General features: G+C 50.4%; 1 protein-coding gene across 2 annotated transcripts in view; it reads right to left on the bottom strand.

Annotated features, from left to right (window-relative positions):
- gse1b (Gse1 coiled-coil protein b) overlaps nucleotides 1-27,954 on the bottom strand; it is a 285,689-nt gene that overhangs the window by 187,169 nt on the left and 70,566 nt on the right. For both annotated transcript variants that reach the window (XM_064313833.1, XM_064313834.1), the window contains exon 2: nucleotides 6,966-7,143. In XM_064313833.1, coding sequence (XP_064169903.1) covers nucleotides 6,966-7,143 — 178 coding nt within the window. The remainder of the gene's footprint in view (nucleotides 1-6,965; nucleotides 7,144-27,954) is intronic.

Genomic DNA, 27,954 nt, shown 5'->3' with positions numbered 1-27,954 from the left:
ATTTTTTTTAAAAAACTGGTTAAGTCCTGTACTCCTCCCGTCCCTCACCAAGGGACTGAAAGCAAGGCGCGGTTTACACACATTACACATGAACTGTGACTTCCTCCAAATGACAACGTGGGAATGACAACAGCCTTCTCACCGTGGCTGCCTGAAGGATGTGAGCACGTCGAGACGGAGCAGGGATGCTTGCGGGTTAAACCATAGCCATAGCCACCCTGGGGGGGGGGGGGGTTTCACTTTCTGTCTTCGACGTCTGACACAGGACTCGTTACGCACGGCAGTCCAACTTCTCCGTTGGGCCGGCTCAATCTATTCACCTGAAGACCAGAAGCGTTTCCACTTCCGCTTCCCCTCTAATCGACAGAAAAGTCAGGCGGAAAACAAAAATACGAAGCGAAACACGAAGAGCTGAACGGCTCGAGCGCTCGGAAACGTTCAGGTAGTTTGCAGCTGTTAAATGAGGCAAATCCTCGGTGGGAGCCTGGGATGAGTCAGGGAACAATTTTTTCGAAGTGTGGAGCGGGAGAGCTTCGGCATAACAACACCCGTAATAAAAACACGGAGGGCTTTGAAGTGCTCGCTTCCCAGCAAGACGCCTACAAATAGTGCAGAGCCTCCTCCACCCCCCCCCCCCCACTCCCCCCGACACCACCCCCACCCCACCTCGATTCACAGAACAGGGGGGAGAGCCACGTCGTCGGTGCCACCCAGGAGCAGACTGTGTGGGCTCCAGCTTCACAATAGCAATCAATTTGCAATTTAGTCATTTAACAGACGCTTTTAGCCAAAGCGACTTACAAAAGTGCATTTTACACGGAAACCAAAAGAGCTACGGCAGATAGGCACGGGCACCATAGCACCAGCCCCACTGTCAAGGTGCTTGCGTAATCGTTGCTAGAAGGAGCTCGACGGCCCCCAACCCGCTCCCCGCACGCAAATTAAAAAACGTTCTGTCTCCTCTCCTCTCGGTTTCCCCCGCCGCGGTTCAACAGGAAGTAAAAATAAGGCCGTCAGAGGACCTGAATCACGAGGCCCCTGGGAGAAAGCTGGTCAATCAAAAAGGCTTCCGCCGCGAACTGACAGCGCATTAGAGCTCAAATCTGGGGATATTGCATCTGGCAGGCCCGACGTCGAGCGCGGCGAGCGGGGAGGGGAGACGGTAGATCAAGCCCGTCGCTCCGCCATCTCCGCGCTTTCTAGGGGGACGAAAATAAAGCAGCCGGAATATGATACGTGACAGATCCTCGCGTTCGTCCGGCCCGCCGCGCGGCATAAAGGACGCACGCCTAACGATACGCCGACCGGCGAGGCGTTTCCTCATCCGCACTGCGACGCGGTCCGCGGGGCCCTGCAGAGCCGAATGGGATTGTGGGTAAAGCATACAGCACTGCCCCCGGTTCTGGGCTCGGAAGGGGGTGGATGGGGGGTGTCACGGGGTCCGGGGCCCTGCAGAGCGAAAGGATTGTGGGTCAAGCATACAGCACTGCCCCCGGTTCTGGGCTCGGGGGGGGGGGGTGTCACGGGGTCCGCGAGGCCCTGCAGAGCTGAAAGGGATTGTGGGTAAAGCATACATCACTGCCCCCGGTTCTGGGCTCGGAAGGGGGGGGGGGGGCAGTGATCTATGCTTTACCCACAATCCCTTTCAGGCGCGTGACGTGATTGGGTGAAGGCTTAATGAACAGCCACTGGTGGAGAGCGTATCTCCGGGGCTGCTTCAGCGTCACAGGGCATTCACTGCATCTTCCGGATCTTCCGGACCACCTAATCTTTTTCAGTATTATATGCTACCGGATAGCGTCTGGAGAAGCTGCGGCACGATGATGGACCGTACTCTGCGTATCAGCTCACGCCGGGAGCTGCGCCTTGCCGTGTAAAATGTGAAGTACAGCGGCACACACACACAATGGGAGACAATTAAATGGCCCGTGAACCTTGCAGGACGGGGACAGGCAGGATGCTACGCTACGCGCACCCCCCCTTTGTGAGGCCGGCTCCAGCGGGCTCCTCTTCCGCCCGCCGAGGGGGGTGTCCATCGCATCACATCGCCCCGAATCAGCCGTTCCCCGGGACGCACGGACGGCCCGCTGCAGGGGGCGCCCCCGGCTAACCAGCCCGTCGGGTCGATGCGGCCGGCGGCCCGCGATGATGCGTACGCGCGCGGGCGGCGGACCGAACGGCATCGAGACTTTTATTTATTTTTTTTAGAAAAAGGAGGAAAGGAAGAACTGCGCGCTGGGGTGCGTTTCCTCGGCCCTGATGCGAAGAGACAGGCCACTTTCCGCCCAAACACACACGAGCCCCGGCCTCGTTAGGTTCGCCCGCGGCCATCGCTGTCGGGGCAACGGATCACCGCTCAGGGGACGCTCCTCTTTCTCACCCACCCTCCCTCCCTCCCTCCCTCCCGCCCTCTTTTTCTCCCGCTCTCTCCTCCCCACAGCGCTGTCCGTCAGCAACCTGTGACCTCATTAAGACGTCAAAACCGGCTCAAAAACATTCACAAACGCTGGTTTGAGCTTAAAGAAATAAGTCACGTCCGAGTGAGAGCCGTCACTGTGTCACACGCGCGTGATTATACGCTGGAGCACAAACCGGGGACAGCACTTCCATGTGTGAGGTCATGCTCCGCTGTTAAGATAAATACAGAGTCTGCACGTCTCGTAACCCTTGTGAAAAACACGGCCTGATGGGCAGCCAAGCGATGGTCGGGGGTTCAATTTGGGTTTTCAGACAGGCGGACAAACAAGGGCAGTGGAGGGGAGGGGAGGGGTCACAGTACAGCCCCCGGGCAAAACAGACCCTCTGCAGACTGCCTTCCATTTATTATATGCAATCTTGACATGGACATGATCTCTTAGGCCAGGAGCTCCAACTCAGGAACATGTAGGTCATAATGTGGCATGCCAATGCCAGGGCCTGAGCAGTCACATCAAAGGAGGGGGGGTGGGGGGGCAGGGGTTTAGGAGGGGGGGAGGGGGCGGCCTTTATAGGTCATGCTTTAGTGTAATTTCATACTCAACCCTCCTCAACGTCCCATCCGGAAGACATTCACGAGGCTGACATGAGCCTCAGTGGTCCATTCTAATAAAGCAAATAGCTTCCAATATTAAGAAGGGAAATGCTGCTCATATTCCCCATTACCTCCAGTTAAATGCCATTTCCACAGTATTACATGAAGACATATTGCAATGACGACTTTAAAAGAGGGCTCCATTAATACCCAGTTGTTGTTTTTTTTTCCCTTCGCAAACAAACCTTAGTCATTATTTAAGAAAACTAACCACAAAGTAAAATATCTGCATGACAGAATGACTGCTAACTTGAATAAATACAAACTGACAGCATCCGTCCATTTATTCTCTTTTGTAACTGTAAAAATATGAGAATGAAAAATGAGTAGCAAAAAATGATAAACTTGGTGCGATTCATGATACTGATGCACAGTAATGAATACTAGCTCTAGAATTTCACTGGATGGTACAAGAAATGAAAATTATTTATGTTTAAAAATAGCACTTTTAAGCAGATCACAGCAGAGCTGTCAGATTTCACATTGACAGTTTCATCACAGCAGAAGAGTCTTTCCCGATTAAATTAGACTTATTGAATATGACAAGTACCGTAATTTGACAACTAAGGCCCACCCTTCAGTACACATTAAAACACACGCCAGTTTACATATTGCACTGGGGAAAATGTTCCTTAGTGAAATCTTTTTCTTAACAAATTACACAAAAATAATTAGTCAGCTAGCGAGTATCTGGGTAGAGTTTTGAAGATTGCGCAACCAAGCAAATTAAAATGTGCGTGTGAAATAAGACAAGGAAGTGATTCAACAGAGTAGAAAGTTAAACTGATAACGTCTTAACCAAGACAAATACTGTATGACTAAGGTTTATATACACACACACACACAGAATATAAATTCATATGCATAAATCAGTTAATATGCATACGGATTTCCCCTCAGACAAAGCACACGTTTGGATCCACTTTATCTTGCATGCCAAAGGTCAAATTATCACCATGGTGTTGCATGTGTTGAGAAGAATGTGGTCATATTGCATTACAGGCTTTCAATTTTGGCCGTTGCAAAGTAGACATACAGTAATATATGCATTCTATTAGTCAAGTCAAGTCAAGTCACTTTTATTTGTATAGCACATTTAAAAACAACAGGAGTTGCGCCGAAGTGCTTTCCAGTCACTACGGTACAACACAACAAACCACAACAAAGTTACATCACAACACATCGCTATATATTAAGTTTCACAATGCAAAAAGTCATGACCATGCCAGGGGCATCGGTAGAATGCATCGCTGTCCTCACGCTGCACACAAGCTTGCCCGTCACTGGACCGATGACACCAGGTCTCCGCGCACAGGCAGACGCCACAGCGGTCTCATGTGAGCACAGCTCAGCAGCGTACCGCCACTGGCCTGGGGGGACTGTGCTTATACAATCAGTCTGGTCAAAAACAAACCATCTACAGTAAGTACAAAAACAAAATCTTTTTTTTTTGTTTTTCTTCTTCTCTTGTTTTCTTGTTTTACCTTCCCACACAGGTAAAGAAAAATGAACCCTCCGTGCAAGCTATCTCCTCCTGTCGACTGCCACGGGAGATGTGAATGTCAAGCCGGCCTGACACGAAACTGAAGTTTTACAGAAGGCGGCGATGGCGGTACATTGGATAATAAAGTTCCTCGAATGTAAAACTAAACAACAGACGGAGCAGAAGATCAAGATTCCCTTTGTTCTTTTACTCTCTTTACCATTCCTCATACAGCAGATCTTTGTATCTAATATATTCAGTACAGCAATGATCCCGTGGCCTGGATCTGTAAAACCATTTGGTATGCCTGTGCTAACAACGTAAAATGGACAATAAATTGCATTCATGCAAATAGGGCACCTGGTGTCCTATGTCAACATAATGCATTACTCTTCATGAGGGATTATAATTAAAGACTGGAAGCCTGGTGATGAAAAAGTGTTGAGCAGCGGTGTCAGGGAGCTCCAATGAAACAGGAAGTGGTATTAAGTAAGATGAGGGATGTCGAAACACCTTGTTATCACAGTTCAAGGGACAGAAGCTTTTACTCAAGAGCCACTGATGAGCCAGACGCTTGCTTAAATCCCGCACTTCCCTGAGTCATCCTACTGCCATTAAAACAACGCAAAACATCACAAATATCACCCGGTTTCACTTTAAACAGCCACAGAAATGCCTCCGTAGTAGAACAGAGCACGGTGTGTCTGTCTGCAGAAAATGTGTTGGTACAGCCGACGATGTTGCTTTTACATACGTCAGTGGAATAATTTGTCTAATCTTCGTGGGTCTTTAGACCGCGGTGGAAACGCAGACAACAATGGGCTGAAGGAACCTTTTAGTTCCTCGAAAAGTAGTTCCTGGGACTAAAAGTTCCGCGTACTTTGGGGTTGAAACGACGGCTTTAGACTTTCAAGCCTCCTGTTTCTTTGGAGGTCAAAACCACATTTGAACCGTCACAGTTGGTATGCATATACTGATGCGTAAATGTGTGCCTGTTCGGACATGGTGAACGATAACGTCCGAAGCAGTCATGTATGATAATCTGCAGCGTTGCGTTCAACATAACCCTTAAACACAGCAATAATTATTTGTATACTGAATAATTATTATTGCCAAGATTAACCACATACGGCCGGCAAATACATTTTTGTCTCCTTCCCTTCATATTTTGCATATGGATTGCGTGAAGATATGCAAAAACTGGTTAATCACGTTCGCTGGCCATGAACAATACGGACATCGTTAGACAGTTCTTGCTGATTTGCATAATGTTTTAGATGGCTCTGGACTATATCTCAAAGACACTAGCTTTCCCGTTTAAAAAGGTTTCACTGGCCTGAAACATGTAGATACACATTTGCATGACATATAAAATGCATGTATGAAGAAAAAACTTATTTTGCATTTATTTGCACTGATAAAAAGAAATGAACAGAGAATCATTTGAGCCCGTTAATCCACAACCTGACATTTGGAGAGATACGTATTTCTATAGCGACAAAGTAGAACAATATTAAACAGGCATGCCTTGACAGTACCATGAAATAACCAATGGAAACCTTGTTCTACATATTTACTTCCAAACCCTTTTTTTTGCAGATGTGTGCTCTAACTCTTTAGGATTTTCTTGTCAGATGGGTATGCAAAAACATCCAATGTAAACAGAGAGCAAGCTACTATTTAACTGCTTCCTTGAATAGTCCATAGTTGACCCAAGGTAAAAAATTTGGGTCACACAAATGCATTAGCCACATGGTCAGAACAACACTTTCCTGCAAAGAAGCACCTAAAATTAAGTGGGAAAACATTTTCTTTAATTGCCCGTCAAGCTGTTACATGACCAGCACCAAAAGGAAGAACATTTTCAGTTAAATAAATAAATAAAAACACAAGGCTCATTAGTTTTGAGCATAAGGGCCTAGTGATAGTCTTATTACAAATACACCCTTAACTTTGCACATGAATCACACCTGCATATGACACCAAAGCGTACGGGGCATTTTTTGGGCTTGGATGAGCTGACGGGCGAGTAATGAAGAAGAGTGAGGAGCAGAGCAGGGAGTGGGGGGGGGGTTGGAGGTGGAGGTGGCTTGGAAGATGGAGGGCTGGAGGGGGGTCAGGGTGGAGGGAGTGGAGGGGGGTGGAAGGTGTGGGGTGGGGTGGGGTGGAGGGAGTGTGCGAGGGGTGGGGGAGGGAGAGGGGTTTGGGGTGGAGGTGGAGGAGTGGGGATGGGGGTGGGGTGGGGAGTGGGGGGTGGGTGGCGGCAGTGTGGGGGTGGTTGGAGTAGGGCGTGGGAGGTGGAGGTGGGTGGGGGATGTGGCGTAGGAGGTGGAGGGTGTGGGGGGGGATCGGTGTGGAGGGAGTGGCGGGGGGTGGGGGGTCGGGGAGGGTGGAGGGCGGGCGGTGACTCACTGGAAGGCGGGCGGCCCACGCCGTCCGGCTCCGGGGCGGAGGGGAGAGAAGGGGTGACGCTGACTCCCTGCTCCCGCGCTGCGCCTCCTTCAGAGGCTTCTCCCACCGCTGCGGCGTGCAGGCCCGGCTCCCCGGCTTTACTGCTCCCAGCCGCCACCTCCGCCAACGACGAGGAACTCTGGAGGAGCAAAGAGAAACGCGTTTACATCACAGAAAAACGCTGAACTCACTGCTTACGGTATCAAAAGCCACAGTAAAACGGACAGCGTATACAGTGTCAAACCAAAAACTCCATGCCCACCCCTGTCGCTCCAAAGAGGAGAGAACATCTGGACTTTGCACCTCCTCCACAGAAGCATACACACAGGAGTTAGCGACGCCGCACCGGAGATGAACTGAATTCCGGCCGATTCTGAATGTCTGAACGCTAGTCTGAACGCCAGTCTGAACGCTGAAAACCTGCTCACCAACAAACAACACGTGTCAATTTTGGATTTGCAAGACAAGTAGACTGGTTTGCATTTATGACGAGCAGTCGCTTGGCTCCCGAACCGCAAGCGAGATACCGCGGACTGCAACGACGCACAGCAAGGAAGGGAGGGGGCGCGTGTATTGCACTAAGCAGCAAGCCCACTAATGAGCGAATCAGTTTGATTTGGACGGCTCTTTGAATGTAAACACAAACGTTTCGCTCCCAAACTCCTTTAACGTCCGTTTGGAGACGGAACAAAACGCATACAGAGCTGTCACACAGCTTCAGTCACGTCTCCCATGTTATCCCTCCCGAAGCCTCTCCAGGCAGCCAGTACGCCGCGCCACAGAAAACTTTTATTTAGAATAGAGCTGTCTGCACAAAAGGAAAGGCCTGAGGGACTTGGCAGGTAATTTCCAGGCGAACGTCGTCGGGAAGCGTCGGCAAAGCCAGATGAGAGGAGGGAGCTTGAGCGAGACATGAAGAGGCAGCTCGTCAGGTTTCCAGGGAGAAGTGTGGGGGGGGGGGGGATGGCAGGGGAGCGGGGAGAGCCAGGGACTCCAGGGGTTCGATCCGCAGACGGCCCCCGTGATCAATACGCCGTTTAGACACAACGGTGCGGTGCCAGGGGAGTGTTTACCGCGGGGAGGACAGCACCAGGGAGGGCTCCACATTTGTAATTGCATGCTAGAGTCACAGTTGGAGCTGAGACCAGAAGCTACATGGGGGGGGGGGGTTAGTGCTTCTGTTAGAATTGGTAGCACTGAACCCCTCAAAAAACAACAGTGTTTACAATGGGAAAGTGACACATAAATCTGATAAGGTCAATATAAAATCCAGCATAAAAGACCTCCAGAGCTGTCTCCTCACTGATAAAAACTTGGGTGAGGAAGACGTAGCGGTATACATCTTCCATGGCTAAGAAACAAGACACGGACATGTAAGAAATGCGACATGCGTGTTCTTAATGGTGGACGACTGCACGTGCGGTGCACACTGAAGCAAACAGGCCTCAGAGCTTGGTTACAGCAGGGCAGTGTTGTGGTGGGTCCTGTAATGGTGTAGGGTGTACTTTCTTTGCATGACCTGTGTTCACTCATCCCCTAAGAAGGCGAGTCAAGTCAAGTCACCTCGCGTTTATTTCTAAAGTACATGTAAAATGACTATCGTCAACTAAAGTTCTGTACAATCAATAAATACACAGGTGTGTAAAGCAGAGGAGAATGTAGTAATACACAAGCATACAATAATAATGCAACAAAAAATACAACAAAAACACGGACAGATCTCGTGTGGAGTAAAAAAGCAAGGGAATAAATAAGGGATTTGAGAAGAGATCTCAAAGTGTCTGTGGAGAGTGCAGACCAAATGGAAAGAGGGAGTCAGCTCCACAGTCCCGGGGCAGCCACAGCAAAGGCCCCGTCCCCCGTCAGTTTTAAACCGAGCCCGAGGAACAAAGAGCAGCGGATTGGTGGAGGACCACGGTGATGTGGGCGTGGTCAATGCTCATCACCGCCGAAGGATTCTGAGCGATTTCCTCAATCCCATGATGCAGCACTTCCTTACCACTGGGGGGTAATTTTTTCCACAGAGCATGGAAATGTGCTCAATTTTTCCTGACAAGCACGACAATAATGTTATGCCCACATGGTAACAGGTGGATCCTTTCACTTTGATACAAACAATTAAATATACATATACTAATTAATCTTTGTTATTACAATCACCTTTTTGGCTCATCTTAACTGTTCACTTGGTTCTATTAGAACCTTCAAAGGTACAATTTTGAAAGATTTTTTCTCCAAACATTGATATGCATGACGTATTTGTTTTCTCGCAAGAGAACGCATGATTAGAATTGTCTGTAATTAATGGCAAGATGGACACCTGTGAGACACAATGCAAATTACTCAGAGACTGAAGGGTAGTTTTCAGAAGAAAAAGAAAAAAAAAAAACACTTTTGAGTGGAGTGTCATTACCAGCCATTGAGGAGTGTCTTGTCTTATTTGTGGCCATTTTTAGCTGCTGTTGTTGCTTTTATTACGCGTACAAAGGTAAAAAGGGAAGCCGGGGCTTGATTAAAGGAAACGTCTCTCCACAGAAGCGCCTGGGCCCAGACGTGAGATGGCCCACTTTGGATGAGGCGAGGAGACAGCTCCACTTTTAGAAGCAGGTTTTTTTGAGGAGGAAGCAGTAGACAGAAAGGGGACCGTGGATGAATATTCATGGAGAGAGATGCAGGTTGACCAAGGAAAAAAAAAAAGGAAAGAAAGGAAAACACTGAGGAACTGTCAGGTAGGAGACTCGAGCGGGAGGAAGAAGACCGGTTAAAGGCAGCTTTGATGGCTCCTCTCGGTGACAAGCAGCAGAGAGCCAGTCACCGAACACGACGTCTGTCCCAGGACTAAAACCCGCTGCCTGACGGAATAAACATGGCTCACTGCTGAAGGCTCAGATACAGATAAGAGTGTGAGTGTGTGTGTGTGTGTGTGTGTGTGTGTGTGTGTGTGTGTGTACGTGTGCGTGTGTGTGTGCGCGTGTGTGTGTGTGTGTGTGTGCGTGTGTGTGTGAGTGCGTGTGTGTGTGAGCGTGCATGTGTGTGTGCGTGTGTGTGTACGTGCGTGCGTGCATGTGTGTGTGTGTGTGTGTGTGTGTGTGTGTGTGTGTGTGTGTGTTGTGTGTGTGCGTGTGGTGTGTGTGGTGTGTGTGTATGTGTGTGTGTATGGTGTGAGCATGTGTGTGTGTGCTGTGTGTGTGTGTGTGTGACGTGCGTGTGTGTGTGCGTGTGCGTGTGTGTGTGTGAGCGTGCATGTGTGTGCGTGTGCGTGTGCGTGTGTGTGTGTGTGTGTGTGTGTGTGTGGCGTGCATGTGTGTGCGTGTGTGTGTGTGCGTGTGTGTTTTTGTGTGAGCGTGCATGTGTGTGTGCGTGTGTATGTGCGTGTGCGTGTGTGTGTGCGTGCATGTGTGTGTGCGTGTGTATGTGTGCGTGTGTGTATGCGTGTGTGTGTTTTTGTGTGTGTGAGTGTGTGTATGTGTGTGTGTGCTTGTGTCTGTGTGTGTGAGTAGATAGACAGACAGACATACGTGACTAATATAGAAACTGTATTCTATAATATTATTCTTAGAAGCAGAATATTAGTCATCGTTCGCGGTAGTGTCAGGGGTCTGTTGTGGTGTAACATCCTCCTCAGCTGAGAAATGGCAGAGGAATTGGAAAGACATTTTAGAGGTAAATGAGCCATTTCTACCTGATTAGTACCTGATTTATATACTTTACTGTAGTGATTTTAATTTCAGTGTTTGAATGAGAAGATAATCACGACTTAATTTTATAAAAAGTCATAGCAGTACAGTTCCATTTCATTTTTGACTGAGGCATCAGTTGAAATACAGCAATGGCTCCATATAAAATTTTATTCCCATGCTTTTACACCACCAGTGAATGGCGTATCGCCGAGCAGCATTCATATCATTCTATTACTGCATAAATGCAAGAATTTACTATCAGAAACACTAGCGACTACTAAATCCAGAGTCTGCAACGAAGGTCATATTTTTGTTTGCCTTAACTACTTCAACTGTACACATATCAGCAATATAAATATTATGTTCTTGTGTCATTCTTACAGAAATATTACTCTACCCAACCATCCATTATCTGTACCTGCTTATTCCTGGTTAGAGTTGCAGGGCGTGCTGGAGCCTATCCCAGCATGCACTGGGCGAGAGAGCTATATTACTAGGAATCAAATACGACACAGGCTATGCTCTAAAGGCAATACAAATACTCCGCTACGTATTCCCTTACCTTTAATTAAGTTTAGCGTTATTGATATTAATGAAAACCTTTTTATTTATTAATGATTTTATTTCCTCTGAGGGTGACAGTTTGAATTATTTACCATGAAGCCCCCCTAACCCTGAAGCGGTCTGCGCAAAGCTTTGCTCAATAATCCAAAAAAAACACAAGCACAAACACTCGCGCTCATATACCACACACAAGTAGCACACGTACTCGAATTTGGCCCTTATTTTTTTTTTTAGCTGGGCTGCTCTGTTCCTCTGCTCTCTGTTAACAGGCGCAGGCAAGCAAGGCTGCACGCTGAAGTGTTAAGGGGAAACAGAGCTGTCAGCGGTTTGGAGCGCGTGAGAGCCGGCTCGCGCACTCCGCTCCTGCAGAGAAGGAGTCTCTGGGCATCGGAGCCAGGAGCCCTGCGGGTGACCTCTTGCCTGCGGGCTTCTACAGAACCGTACAGTGCCGGTGCTTGTTCTCCTCGTTCTCCTCGTTCGGCCTCCGCAGAGCTACAGAGAACATGTTTACCGGAGGTGCAGCTCACGCTTACCAGGGAAACTGGTCTCATCTCAGTGTAATTTCAGAGGAAATAATATAAAAATGGAAATAAGACAACTTCAGGAAGCTGCATCTGGTGCAGCTCTCTTCCGTTCTGACTACGAGCAAACCGTTGCAGGATCTTTTCGGGGGTAAGGGCCACATTTATTACCAAACTATTCGCAAGACGTAAACCCATCAAACACATCGCAGGAGCTCACATTACGTTTGCACAGCACTTAAAACACTACTCCAACACAGCCTATCCGGCCAAACTACCCACAGCCATTTATGACAGTTCGCTCTTAAACAGTATTATTACTGGGGCGACATAGCTCAGGAGGTAAGACCGATTGTCTGGCAGTCGGAGGGTTGCCGGTTCAAACCGCCTGGCATGCGACTGTCCTGAGCAAGACCTAACCCTAACCCTAACTGCTCTGGCGAATGAGAGGCATCAATTGTAAAGTGCTTTGGATAAAAGCGCTATATAAATGCAGTCCATTTACCATTTACCATTACTGTACATGCACCACATAAATATCTAACCTTGTCCAATAGGAGACTTATAGCCGCTCACCCGGGATGAATTGGGAGCAGTGGATCATGGGTAAAGAGAGGCTACCCACATCGCCCCCCTGGTGGACTGGGACAGTGCGGCAGAAGCGCAGGGGCCGCGGAGGCCTGTGTTAATGATGTCCTATGAGACAGGCGAGCACAGCACCGCCCGTTCGAGTGGAAGCACACGCTGCTGTCTCAGGTATTTCCCTGACAACGCGCGCGTCTATAATAGTGCTGCGCAAGTCATAACAGAGCAAAATTCAACACCGAGGAGTCCGAGGCGCTGCAGTTATTTATACAGTCACATACCCACACACGCACAGACATACGTGCATAAACACAAACATAAATACACACGCACAGACATACGTGCATGAACACAAACACAAACATAAATACACACGCACAGACATACGTGCATGAACACAAACACAAACATAAATACACACGCACAGACATACGTGCATGAACACAAACAGAAACATAAATACACATGCACAGACATACGTGCATGAACACAAACATAAATACACATGCACAGGCAAGGACACACACAAACACAAGGATGCACACACACACGCGCACAGACATACGTGCATAAACACGAACACAGACTAAAACATGCAGACAAGGACACACACACACGCACACAAACACAAGGATGGACACACACACACGCGCACAGACATACATGCATGAACACAAACACAAACATAAATACACACGCACAGACATACGTGCATGAACACAAACACAAACATAAATACACATGCACAGGCAAGGACACACACAAACACAAGGATGCACACACACGCGCGCACAGACATACGTGCATAAACACAAACACAAACATAAATACACATGCACAGACAAGGACACACACGCACACACAAACACAAGGATGCACACACACACGCGCACTGACATACATGCATAAACACAAACACAAACATAAATACACATGCACAGACAAGGACACACACGCACACACAAACACAAGGATGCACACACACACGCGCACAGACATACGTGCATAAACACGAACACAAACATAAATACACATGCACAGACAAGGACACACACACACACGCACACAAACACAAGGATGGACACACACACACGCGCACAGACATACGTGCATAAACACGAACACAAACATAAATACACATGCACAGACAAGGACACACACACACACGCACACAAACACAAGGATGCACACACACACGCGCACAGACATACGTGCATAAACACAAACACAAACATAAATACACATGCACAGACAAGGACACACACACACACACACACAAACACAAGGATGCACACACACACGCGCACAGACATACGTGCATAAACACGAACACAAACATAAATACACATGCACAGACAAGGACACACACACACACACGCACACAAACACAAGGATGCACACACACACGCGCACATAGCCTCAAGAATCTGCAAATATTAAAATAGCCAGTGGAACACACATGCTACCAGAGCAGTAGAACTGCTGGCGTATAACACTACATTAGCAACAAATACAAAATGCACACAGAAACAGAACAATGGCACCGTCATTTTCTTTTTTTTTTTCCTGTTTCTAAGCCGTCAAAGGAAATAATCCCAAACAGGGGCTAACTGGTGCTAATCCACCATCTGTTTGCAAGTGCGCAGCGGGATCCGTGAGGAGTAAAGTGTCTGGCCACGGTGAGGACGAGGAGCCTCCTCCCCAGGGTCGCTCCCCGGCCGTGTCCTCAAAGACTCACAGAATGCCGCTTTCAACGCCGACGCGACAAACGGAGCCGGGGGGCGGCAGCTGGGGGGGTCGGGCGGGGGACGAGGCGGAGGTCAGCGAGGAGCAGACGAGGGAGGCAGAAGGGGGAGGTGAGAGGCGGAGGGAGGAGGAGGAGGAGGAGGGAGGAGCGCAGAGGAGGTGGCGGAGGCCGATCAGAAGCACGCGGAAAGCAGGAGGCGCTCCTGTCATAAACGGTCGGAGCCTGACGGAGAAGCGAAGCGCGGAGACAGGCTAATTACCGGAGGCGCTTTCAACACAACCCGCCGACCCCGCCGTCTGACCCGCGCCTAATTAGCACATCCTTAAACAGAGATACTCCGACAGCATCCGCACTCCTCCTAATCACTCTGAGCGAGGCCAGCACTCAGCCAGCCACCCTGACCCCTCCTCCCCCACCCCTGCCCCAACAAATAAGCCCGCACCATCAGGCGTGGGTCAGTTAATCTGTCGAACCGGGAGCCGCCTCAGATTTTCACGCCTGGCCTTTTAATTAAGCCGACGGAAAGGCCAGGCGTACCTGGCGGCCCGGCCGCCGCAGAGGGGGCATGTCTCTGCATTCTGAGAGGCCGTTAGCCGATACTTCATACAGAAAAATGTCAATACTGCGGTCGGGAGACAAATCCATTCAAGCAGACACGGCGCAGTGCGGTGATTAATACTTTAAGTAGGCTATACGGGAGTTTCTTTTTTATTTTTTTCTTCTTCTTCTTTAACAAGGTTCCACCATTCCTCCCTTTGCGGTCTGTGATGTGTGATTTGCAAACTGGTAGGTCACGCTCTCCTCCTTCTTATGACTTTAATGGAGGGGGTGGGGGGGTGGGTGGAGTGCCTGAATTCCCCCCCACCCCCCCCATCACGTCACATCATATCTGTCACAACAAGGCTGAGTGACAGGAGAATGGCAACGCCCTCTGCATTCCCGGCCCCTCCCACCTCCCAGCCGGTCTTCGCCGCATCGTTAAGGGATGACGGCCTTGCCGGCTCCACCGACAAAACTCACGTGCCACTGTGCTCTGCCCCCCCCCCCCCCCCAGCCCAAAATGCACAGCAGGAAGGGGGACAGCTCCATAAACAGCCTTTTACATCCTTCCTCTCCACCGAAACAGAGGGGAACCAACAGTAGCCGCCATTGTCTGTTGAGCGCTCACGCCGGGACAGGTTTCCATTAAGCAGTGGGCTCTGCCTTAATCGCCCCGGGCCCAGGCAGCACAGTCGGGGGGTAGGTGAGGGGGGTGCGCACATCTATCCCATTACATGATTTATGGGGCTCCTCATTGCAGCTGATAGGCTGGCGAGAACTCCCATTTTTTAAAGCAGAACGCACAAAGCTTGTTGCGCCCTCCAGCCTCGAGCCACACGCCCCTCGTAACCCCCCCCCCCCCCCCCCCGCCACCTCTACCCCAATCTCACACAGCCTTGTTCCGGTGACATCATCGCGGCCTGCGGGACAAACATGTCACCCGGTGTGAGATGATGACCTCGTGATTCGGGGCGGGCCCCCGGGGCGGGGCGGAGGAGAGCTGTAGCACACACACAGGAGAGGTTCTGTTTGCGCTGACCTTGCCGGAGCGGCCGGCTCGATCCCGGTCGCGCTCTGCCGCTCCTGCCCATGCAAATGAGCGGGGAAGCGCGCCCGCCCCCCGGGTCCTCGTCACGCCGGCGCACTTTACGGTGACAAAGCGCGGGTCGTCACCACAGGCTTTCCACAACCTCCTGGAGGTCTAGGGGTCAAAGTTCACGGCTTCACGGAAGGATTCGGAGACACGATTCGACACTACGCGAAATCTGAGAAGGGGGGCGAATAAAATGCTATCGCCGTAACTCCTCATTTCAGATCCCCCCCCCGGCCCACAGTGACGCTCGCTGCGTTTTCCCTCGTAGAGAGTCTAACCCTGTGAAAGCGCAGTTAGCGTCCTCTGTGTTTAGCAAGCGCAGGCTTTTTACCACCCAGGGCCCCCGTGCTGTATCGCATAGCAGGCAGTTTCCCCACTGAGCCGTGGAGTCAGTCAGTCAGTCTCTCTCTCTCTCTCTCTCTCTCCCCCTCCCTCTCTCTGTCTCTCTCTCTCTCTGCGTTTCTGTCAGCAGACTTCTCCCGGAGAGATCCGTTCCCCCCCGCAGGCAGGCCAGCCGAGCGCACTGACAGGGCCTGACGTCTCACTCCCGCGCGCGGCAGAGCTGGCAGGAGGCGCTGCCTCCTCCCCGCTGCCTCCTCCCCGCAGCTCCTCCCCTCCTCCTCCCCGCAGCTCGCAAGCTCGGGAGGCACCGCTTCCTTTTCCGCCTGGCCGCACGCGGCCGCCACTTCCTGCCCGGCTGCCCGGCTCGGGGGCCACCTCCCCACTGCCTGATCCCTGGGGTGCCTGGGGCAGAGTCACAGGTCCAGCTCCACCCCCCACCTCCCCCCCCCCAGGAAGCCACAGAACAGCAGATCACTGGGGGCAAGACCCCCCTGCAGGACTCTGCCTGTGAAAGAGCACTACCCCCCCACCCCCCTCACCCCAACCAAACCCCCCGCAGGGGCCATGGTAACAGGAAGTCGGCCACTGTGTTATCTGCAATGCTTTTACTGAAACTCAACCACTCAAGAAAATCTTTCTTATAGCAACGAAAGCTCTTTCATGAACACTGCAAATAATGAAACAGCCGCAGAAGCACACACCAAAGAGTCACGCGATGCACAGTGAGAGTTCATACATAAAGCGAACAAAACAAACAAACAAAAAAAAAAAAAACGAATTCCGCGAGAGAAAGATTCCTCAAACAGAGCAAACAATGAGCGGAGTGACACACAGCCACCGCACCGTACGCGTTCCAACTGCCACCAGAAGAACAATGGCGGGCTCCAGGCCTAGACGCAACGGGCAGGGTTCACTCCCGCCCAGAGGAAGCTGTTACTCAGTACGGGGTACACCCTAACCTTAAATGACCCACCCGACCACATCACACCCTCACTCCTTCCCCTTTCCCCCCGCCGCAACTTCTCCTTCTGCCCAAAACACTTTTCCCCAGAACTACTTCCTACTTTCTAGTGTCCAGTTTCTGTCGTCGTAGCTGCCCAGACACTGCCCCCTGCCCCCCCATGTTCCACCCCCACCCTCAGGGACTTGAGCCGGTCGGGTAATGGAGGACGCGCCTCCAGCTGTTCCCCTATCAACACCAGGCCCCCTTGACTGGAAGCCGGGGAGTCATGGAGCCACAAATCTAACAGACCAGCACAAACAAAAAAAGATCAAAGCCGTTTTTATTTAATAAAAACCCTCAGCAACAAGAGAAGGGAAATGCTTTCTTCAAAGCCACTTCTCTCTTCTCCTCTCTGATGTAATGCACTCTCTCTCCCTCTCGCTCACTCTCTGCTTTTACCAAAGCTATAGCATTACTACATTGATTGATAGCTCTAACTGCGGCAAGTAAAGCATTTAGAAGAACTCTCAAGGCTGAGAACTGCCAGAATCGCAGTGGTTTTCCCGCCACTGATAAACAATTACAAGTGAATTTGAAAAACAGCCTGGTTTGATCCCATCCAACATGCTCAGCTAGCTTCTGAGCACTTGTGGTACTTGACAACAATCCTGCTAGTAGTTGTATTGCTGTTGTACGTCTACGGTATTTAGGGGGGTGGTGTTAACACTAGATTGTGCGCTACCTCGTCAGAGAACAGTGTAGGACTAGGCTGTATTCTCATTCATGTGTCAAGCTCTTGTTGACCGGCTAGGTCCATGACCCAGATGGTCCCAGGAGGACCCACACCAACGTTGCAGACGATCCTGGCCAACTTGCTAACTGAATAAAGAAAAAAAAAAAACTGCAAGCTGTGTTGCAATTTGCACCGCATATTTACAAAGTTTCAATCCAATGTTTGTCAGGCCAAACAGAGCAAATCCACTTCCCCAACACTTCGCTAAACCACAAACATGACCACAGAAACAAGGTTCCAGTTTCAGGCTATAAAATACATACGAAAATGCATATTTCAGTTATGTACGATAAATATGAAATTTTCATCACAACAGAAGAGCAAATAATTGACCCAACCTATCATAATTACAATAGATTTGGTAAATGTAAGCAACTTGTTGCAACTGATCAATAAAATAGTAGAATAGAAATAGGGAGTGAGTGACTGAGGGCTATTCCAGCTGAAGAGACTTAATTCAGTTATGTTGATAGCTGTACCTTAATGAAGGGAGTGTGTCTTAGGTGTAATGTTATTGATATACAGTATCTATCCTGAAACAAAGCTCCCTAAATAGTATAAGAAGACATCTTTGCATCATTTTGCATTTAGACTGACTTCACTGAATCCGGACTGCTGTTCAAGATGTTTTATGGTGCTCTCAGATTATTTTTCCTTCATCAAAAAAAAAACAAAAAAACATTCCAGCTTTCCTTACAACAGTGAGAAAAAGGAACAGCAGTTATCTCTGTTAAAAATGAAAATGAGGGCCTCAAACAAGGGCCAATCCAAATTACAGCACAGCAACATATCGGTTGACCAGGGAGCTGATTCTCTTCTGACAGACTGTTCAATTTCACAAAGGCGTTTGCGTAAACAGACTCGTCTGCAACGTAAGCCCTGGGAGCCGGCTTTGAGATGCCCTTCGAGGAATGCGTGACGACCTGCTCTCTTCGTGGTTCTCCTCCCACCTCCTCCCACCTCCTCGCCTCCTTCTTCGAGGGAGAGCTTGTAATGGTTGAAAGTAGGGAGAGAGCGCTCGCCCCAGCCTGAGACCTTCCCTCCTTCCTCCCGCGAGCCCCCGTGGCCCCCCGGCCCAGCCTCCGCGCCGGTTAGCAATGCTGGGCTACACTCTATCAAAGGGCCTGAGGGAACTCTAACAAGAAAGGAGTAAGTGCTATCGATCGGGCACTTCCTGCGCGCGCGGCCCTCCTGCCGGAGCAAACGAGATGACTGTCTGACTCCTGCTATTCGACACGCTCCTGACCCGCACGGGGTCGTGCCGCGCAGTCTGCGCTGGAGAGCTATTTGTCCAACATGGCTGGGCTGGGGGGGGTGGGGGGCACTCGGCCTCTTACGAGTGGCCCTTAAAAAGCAGTGGTTGATAAAGAGACGGCGTGGCTGCCTTGGGGGGGGGGGTTGGGGCTGCAGAAACCTGATACAGCAGCAGAAGCGACTGAACTTCCTTATTCCTCTCAATTGCTTTACTGGGCTCTGTGTGTGTGTGTGTGTGTGTGTGTGTATGTGTGTGCCTGTGTTTGTATGTATGTGTCTTCGTGTATGAGTGTGTATGTGTGTGTGTGTGTGTGTTTCTGTGGGTACGTGTGTTTGTGAGTGAGTGTGTCTTTGTGTGCGTGAGTGTCTGTGTGTGTGTGTTTGTGTGTGAGTGTCTCTTTGTGTGTGTGCGAGTGTGTGTATGTGTGTTTGTGCCTTGTGTGTCTGTGTATGTGTGTCTGTGTGTGTTTGTGAGTGTGGCTGTGTGTGTGTGTGTGTGTGTGTTTATGTTTGAGTGTGTGTGTGTGTGTGTGTATGTGTGTACCTGTGTTTGTTGTATGTGTCTTTGTGTATGAGTGTGTATGAGTGTGTGTGTGTGTGAGTGTGTGTTGTGTGTTTGTGTGGTACTGTGTGTTTGTGGTGAGTGTGTATGTGTGTTTGGCTGTGTGTCTGTGTGTGTTGTGTGTGTGTGTGTGTGTGTTTGTGTGAGTGTGTTTGTATGTTGTGTCTGGTGTGTGTGTGTTATGTTGGTGTGTGTGTGTGTGTGTGTTTCTGTGGGTACGTGTTTGTGGTGAGTGTGCTTGTGTGTGTGGTGTCTGTGTGTGTGTGTGTGTGTGTGTGGTGTTTTGTGTGTGTGTGTGTGTGTGTATGTGTGTTTGTGCCTTGTGTGTCTGTGTATGTGTGTCTGTGTGTGTTTGTGAGTGTGGCTGTGTGTGTGTGTGTGTGTGTGTTATGTGTTGATGTGTGTGTGTGTGTGTGTTGTGTGTACCTGTGTTTGTGATGTTGTGTCTTTGTGTATGGTGTGTTGTAGTGTGTGTGTGTGTGATGTGGTGTGTGTTTTGTGGGTAGTGTGTGTTGTGTGTGTGTGTGTGTTGAGGTGTGTGTGTGTTGTGTTATGTGGCTGTGTGTGTTGTGAGTGTGTGTTTGTTTGTGTTGTGTGTGTGTGTGTGTGTGTGTGTGTGTGTGTGTGTGTGTTTGTGTAGATGTGTGTGTATGTGTGTGTGTGTGTGTGTTGTGTGTGTGTGTTTATGTTGGTGTGTGTGTGTGTGTGTGTGTGGTGTGTGTGTTTGTTGAGTGTGTGTGTGTGTGTGTGTGTGTGTGTGGTGTGTGTGTGTGTGTGTTGTGTGTGTGGTTGTGTGTGTGTGTGTGGTGTGTGTGTGTGTGTGTGTGTTTATGTTTGAGTGTGTGTGTGTGTTGTGTGTGTGTGTGTTGTGTGTGTGTATGTTTGAGTGTGTGTGTGTGTGTGTGTGGTTGTGTGTTGTGTGTGTGTGTGTGTGTGTGTGTTGTTGTGAGTGCTGTGTGTGTGTGTGTGTGTGTTGTTAGTGTGTGTGTGTGTGTGTGTGTTATGTTTGAGTGTGTGTGTGTGTGTGTGTGTGTGTGTGTGTGTTTAGTTTGATGTGTTTGTGTGTGTGTTTATGTGTGAGTGTGTGTGTGTGTGTGTGTTTATGAGTGTGTGTGTGTGTGTGTGTGTGTTTATGTTTGAGTGTGTGTGTGTGTGTGTGTGTGTGTGTGTGTGTGTGTGTGTGTGTGTGTGGACGTTGGCTCTCCCGTATCCTCATTCTCCTCCCCCTCCGGGTGTGCCTTTTACCTCTCATCACAAAGAGTAAAACTGTGGTGGGAGCCACGCCCTGACTCTTCCCACAAAAATCTGTGGCATGCGGATCTGCTTGTTTGTACCCCTCCCGGGCCTGTGCCGCTGCCTGATAAAAAAGTGATCAGGGCCGCACGCCTTCCCACAATCCACAGCCGTGTCTCACAGTTATTACCGCGAACCGGTTCTCCAGAGAAGGGAAACCCGTAGAGCGGCAGGGATTCCTCTCGGCGTTGTCACTTAACTGACACCGTGAGTACAGCGGGTCCTGTTCCATGGCCTTCTGCGTAAAAAAAGGCTCCCCTCCTTTTTTTAATTAAAGGTTTCATTTTCAGATATCGTCAACCAGCGTCATTCACACGGTACGATGCGTAAAAACAACGCACAAACATTCTTCACAGTAACATACATTTAGACTGTTGCTATCCTCAAAATATTTACTACCCCAGTGGCGAATAAGAGAGCTCCTAGCTCTAAAATCTTGCTTAAAAACTAAATAGAAAAAGTTTAAAATATATATGTATATATATATATATATACATAAATAACATGTTAAATAAAGTAGACACTACACATTTAACATGATCTAAGATGACTTAGACTCAATAAAAAGGTGTCCTGCTTCTTACAAAAATTCTTTCAAGTAAATTCTTCACCTTTATTTCAACCAAACCCGTCCTTCAGCAGTCGTAAATACTGTCGATGTGTTAATTTGTAAATTGAAAATCCTCATCAATCGAATGGTGGGGACGAACAGCTAGAACACTGGGCCACAAGATCAACCTAGAGCAGCATTCCTCCGCGCCATTAGAGTGCGGTGAGGTGGCAGAGAGGCTACGGCTAGCTAACACTCCCAGTACGAAACGGTATCGCCGTGAGTTGTGGGGACAGGCCGCCCCAGGCAGGAAGCGCGGCCAGGCCCCGCTCCCCCCCTCCGCCCACCCACCTTCTGTCTCCCGTGATAACCGTACTCATAAAGCAGCAGGCCCTGCCGGTGATTACCGGAGCCTTCACTTGACCCCTCATTACAAAACACCGTCCTCAGGAGCTCAGCCACTGGCCCGCGGTAATGAGGTGTCGCTTACAATAAAGAGCCTTTTTAAAATGAAATTAATGTGGTACGCAGCCAAGGTAGAGCAGCCCTACATCGCCGCGTACGCCACAGCCATTAGCCGGGGCCGAAGGGTAATTGAAATATTATGTAAAACAATCGCAAAAAAAAGGCCCAGTGGTCAGAAACCAAATATAGTTTAACCGGGTAATGGATGACGGGGGGGGGGGCGTTAAAGGTGCGACGTGTTGCGCGGAGGTCTAGGTGAGAGATGTGTTCGGCGACACCCCAGCGCACAACCTAGGAGAAGACACGCGCACCCCAGTCCTATTACCGGGCAAACGACCGACAAGATGGCGGAATTCTTCAAGGTGCGATCATAACCGAGGACACATCGCTGAGTTCATTCATTAGGAAATTCCCGGGCGCGTGTAAATACTCTCATTTGAATATGAAAAAAGGCTGCGCGATAGAGTGGATAATGGAAAGGGTATTGGGGGAAAAAATAATTGAAAACCAATGAAAGGACTAAAAAAAAAAAAAAACCAGAAAAGCGCTTCGGTTAAAATGAGCTGCTCTAATCACAACTGATCAAATGTGTAATTACAATTTCGACAAAGTCCCCTGAGCCCTGCTTTGTTTCAGACGCATTGATTTCAACTGCATTTCGATACGTGTAAACTATATGCCATCCATTTTGATCACGATAAGGGAACCCGCTAACGATTAATTTGACGTAAGAAAAATGTCATATTTATATCAATTATGCTTTATTGGGTTGCTCTGAAATAGGTACAACATAATCTTGTGAGCATCATTAAATATCATTAAGTAAAGTGAAATTCATCACCAAATCATCACAAAATCATCACCAGTAATTTTCACTGGATTATGGATTTCAGTGTAACAGGGCGTTGGGACTGGTTCGAATGAAACCCACTGTATATACACAAAAAGAAAAATAACTGCTCAGGTACCCCTGTCTCATCATAACACACTCTTGTGTGTTGTTCATAGTACTGGGATGTTAAAAACATTCTGGAAGTGTGTTGACAAAACAGCAATAAATACTGGCCAATTTGGGTAATTAGTCACACTCGGATGCGATGTGTTAGATTACAGCTTAGGTGGAAATATAAATCAGGCACGTGTCATAAAGGGCACTGCACCGGATATTTCAGACCAAGGGACTTGACATCCTATCTGATAAAAAAAAAGAAAGAAACATGTCAAAGGAACACGTGACATGAAACATTATGGCTGTTTTCAGATAGGAGGCAATTTTGTAGTCACTCAGCATGCCCGAAAACCAGGGTCAGGTGCCACGGGCCAAACCTTTGATGGACGGTCAGCTTTTTTTAATCAGCTGTCTGATTAAAATGGAGGCTGATTCGAGCAGAAATGTGGGAGAATTTTTATTTATTTATTTTTTTTGAAGTGAGAGGATCCAAACCTCAAAACAGCCTGAGGTTTGTTTGGACAGCACACCCTCGCTCCTACAAACTATAATAGACTGCATGTGCCCTCTAATGTCTGAATATGGCATTGCATGCACTAATAACAACCGATAAGACTCCACTATACGAATGCTTATGCTTTTGTGATACTAATGTCCTTCCAACTCATATTCTTTCTATATGATAAAGAATACATTCTGGCCTGGGCTTCCTAAAGTTTTCCAAAAACTGAATTATTATTGTTGCGTTGCCACGTAACCTCTTTGCGACTAAAACGCAATATTAGTGTTGATACAGTAAATGCCCAGGGATACCGCGTATAAAAATAACGATCTTTTCATCAAAGCCACAGCGGGAGCACACTGCCCTGTGATAAACGCAATGCTCCCAGATTGGGGAAACGGATAGAGAAGGGGGCGCAGAAGGGAGGGGGAGAGGGAGAGGGGGAAAAGCTGCTCTGCTCTGCTCTGCGTGACGCAGTTAAAGCCGCCTCTCCCCCGGGCGTCGCCGGCGTTCTGACGACAGCCTCGTTCGCTCGGCGCCGCGGATCCGAGCCGGGCCGCGTCGAAACCAGCACCTCCGCCATTCCCACAAAACCGCCACGGCGGTGGTATCCCGGATCAAATGCGAGAAGCGGTGGGGGGGGGGTATGGTGGGGGAGGGAGGGAGGGAGGGAGGACGCTGGCGGGGTAAGGGGAGGGGAGGGGAGGGGAGGGGAGGGGGGAGTAGGGGGTGAAAAAAAAGCCTGGCTAACGACAGATCCCCTACCTTGAGGTGGATATGAAAAGCTCCTTTCAAAACAGTCAGCAGACGCCTTCGCGGGACAGAGGCAATTACTCACTTTTAAGAGCTGTGTAATTTCATCAGCGCGGGGGGAGCGGAGGGCAGGGAGGAACACTCAAAGCCCCGGCCAGCGGCGGTCTGCTCTGCTCGCACACAAACGGCAGAGAGGGAGAGATCACAGCGTGGGCCTGAAAAACCTAAAACCTCCCAAACACCACTTTCCTCTGCCCCCGGCCAGCCTCTCCGGACTCACGTGTGCCAGAATAATGGCTCCATCCGAACGGGTCCACGGGCTATGGATCGTCACACACACACACGCTGCTGTGCACATCAGCCTGCTCTCCCTCCCTCCCTCCCTCCCTCCCTCCCTCCCTCCCTCCCTCCGTCCCTCCCTCCCTCCCTCCCTCCGCCCCCACACTCAACGTCCCGCCGATCCGCAACCGGAGACCATTAGCGACGCGGCGGAGCGGCGGCTCCCCGAACCCGTCGCACGGGTTGGCGGAGCGCGTCCTCGCTCTCTCAGACGCCGTAGCGCAGCCGCGGGTTCGAGCCCGTGGGCCTGCGCAGCACGCAGAGCGCCACGCCACGCCACGCCACGCCACGCCGCACCGTCACCGGATCAGCCCGCCACCTCCGGGTCCTCACCGGCCGAGCCCGCCACTGAACCGCGTGCTGCGGGAGCTGATTGGAATAATTTAATTATCATCATCATCATCATCGTCGTCATCAACATAAAACCCCCACCGCAGAAGCGAGAGACTCGTCAGGCCGCTAATGCTAACGTCTCCCCGTGGCGGTGCAGTGAGTGCGGCTCAGATGATAACGCGTGGAAAGACTGACGCGCCCGCGATGAGTCAGCTGCTGCTGGGCTTGTGCTGGGGGGGTGGGGGGTGTTGTTGCGCACACATTCTGCAGCATGCAAGCTGCAGCCGACACCCCCCCCCCCCGGGTGCACCAGGGCGAAGGACACGAGGGGCCCCCTGCGTTAGCGGTTTTGGCGAAGACTACCCACGCTGGCTGGCATTCGCTGAGGTGCGGGATGACGGAGTGTTCCGTGGCCCGCCCGCCCCCGCGGCGAGGCGCGCACCAGCGTGGGCGACGCAGACGACCCGACACCTGTCAGAGACGGCGAACAGCGGGCGGGGGGAGCGCCCGCGCTCCCGCTTCCTTCTGCCGACGCAGCGGGCTGCGACACAGACACGACCCGGGAGTGCGCGGGGGCCGGACGGGGCCAGGCAGGGCTCGCAGCGGGGCACCCTGACCCCCCCAGTCCCCCCCCCCCCGCCCCCACGCAGGCTGATATCAGCGCCTGCTGCAATGGCACCCGCAGGCCGCCTCTTTCCTACAGTCACCATCGCGGGTCAGCGTTCGCTCTGTCAGCGACACGACGCGGCGCAGATTTCTACCGGGGGACTCGTGCCCTTTCTTTCCTCTGCTAACAGCCACGGGCCGGAGCTTCAGACAGCAGCCCTGACCCACGCAGGGGGGGGAGAGGTCGCAGGGGAAAGCGTCAGCAAGTCCAGAGCAAATAGCGAGCAGTCAGCACTCAGCGAACAGGTGCACACCAAGCCAGGCCACTGGGGAGCCCGCCAGGAGCCAGGTTCTGCTGGGACTGCAGTTAATTCACTGCAGGCTATTCGTGTTAGCCTAGCCGTTCACAACCGAACTTCGGTGTTTATGTAAGACGTCACCTTGCAAACAAAGCAAAGTTCAAACTGGCGCCGTACAGAAAGCCAGCAGTGGCTCTCATTTCCTGTCTACGGTATTCGTTATACACTGTACCCTGTAGGAAAGAAAAAAGCGGTGAAAGAGAAGAAAAAAAAGAGCGCTGATGTGAAGATAATGTTTTTTATTTATTTATGAATAATCTTTTCAAAACGCAGCTCAAGCTGAGGAGCGAAGGGCAGATCGCTCGTGAGAGCAGCTGCTCTTTGTGAAATTGCGGAGCACCGCGCGGCTCGCTCAGAGGTCTCTGAGGTGCCCAGGGACCAGCCGCAGGTCCTGTGGCCGGGGCCAGCGGATCAAAGGCCGGGGGCCGCGTGTGGGAACCGGAGCACTTGCTCCGTAAGGAGGGAGACAGATAAGGTATCATCGGAAAATCAATAAGTCTTAACACCGCGCGCGCCTGCCCTCAAGGACCGCGCCGCGAGCCAAGGGTCCCACTCCCAGCTGGACCACACACACACACACACACACACACACACACACACGAAACGCAAACGCACACACCCAGGCACACACACACACACACACACACACACACACACACACGAAACGGAAACGCACACACCCAGGCACACACACACACACACACGCACGCACACACACACACACACACGCACACACACACACACACGTACACACAAACACACGCACACGCACGCACACACAGACACGAACGCACACACACACACGCACATGCACGCACGCAAGCACACACACACAAAACACAAAGGCACACACACACACAGGCTCGCACACACACATGCACACACACACACACAAACACAGACACGCACATGCATGCACGCACACACACACACACATATGCACAATGAGCAGGAAACATGCAGCCCCTCCCGATTATGTTATGCATGCAAATGCAAATACCCACATACACACACAAACTCACATACGCACACACAGACACACCAGATAAGCAGGAAGCACACATTCTCCCTAACTGAAACACACAGTGACATACAATGAGCAGGAAACCATATTTACTTAGTTTCATTGATATACACACACATGCACACACGCACACACACACACACACACACACACGCACACGCACACACACGCACACACACGCACACACACACACACACACACACACGCACACACACACACACACCACACACGCACACGCACACGCACGCACACACACACACACACACACACACACACACACTATGTGAGGGCCCTTCTGCAGCCGTTATGTGGGGCCTGCCCAGCTCAAAGCACCGCGGCCTGCCCAGCTCCCCCCCGACCCGAACACACGTCTCACGTCCGCTCGCTGTCACCGACTCCCAGCCGCGAGACTCTGAGACGGATCGCACCCGCACGCAGCCAGCCATGACATCGCCACGCCACCACCAGGGCGGGTTATCTGACTCTATTACCCCCAATACGCTAACAGCACTGCACGCGGCGCGCAGATAAACACAAGACCCGCTTTCCCACCCGCGTTCACCCCCCACCGCCAATCTGCCCCCCCGTAACGGGGGGGGGGGGGGGGTGGCCTTTACCGTCAGCCTGCCCGGAAGTCCAGCCTGAAGCACGTCCGAGACAGACAGCCAGGCTAACAAGTCCCTTCCCCAGAAACGCCGAGAAAACATTCAGACTTCCTTTTTCCTCATAAAAGGTCAACGCCAATTGTGCAAACACAAACAGATGCCAACACAAGATAATCATACCAGCAACCGAAAAAAAGATAGAAGCAGCTACACCACATGCAGGCAACCACAAATAAACTGCCATTTAAGACTACACCCATATATACAGTAATCTAGTGATAATACAGCCTCATTCCAATTCACCTGAAGAGAAACGGTGAACAAAATATATATTATACAAGCAGACCTCAGTCTTTAAAAGGTATGTAATGCTCTTTTCAGACGGTTTAGTGTAATTACCTTCTTTAGGTGTAGGTAAATCTGCCAGAGGGCTTTTTACACTCAGAATGTCTTGACTAAATGTGCTTTAATGAGAGACAACAGTGAGATGATAAACACCAACGCGTACACGCGCACGCACACACACACACACACACACACTCTCTCTC

The sequence above is a fragment of the Anguilla rostrata genome, chromosome 16 (genome assembly GCF_018555375.3).
Source record: "Anguilla rostrata isolate EN2019 chromosome 16, ASM1855537v3, whole genome shotgun sequence".
NCBI classification, from domain to species: Eukaryota; Metazoa; Chordata; class Actinopteri; order Anguilliformes; family Anguillidae; genus Anguilla; species Anguilla rostrata.
The sequence above is the reverse complement of the archived record's forward strand: the minus strand, read 5'-3'. Positions and strand labels throughout refer to the sequence as shown.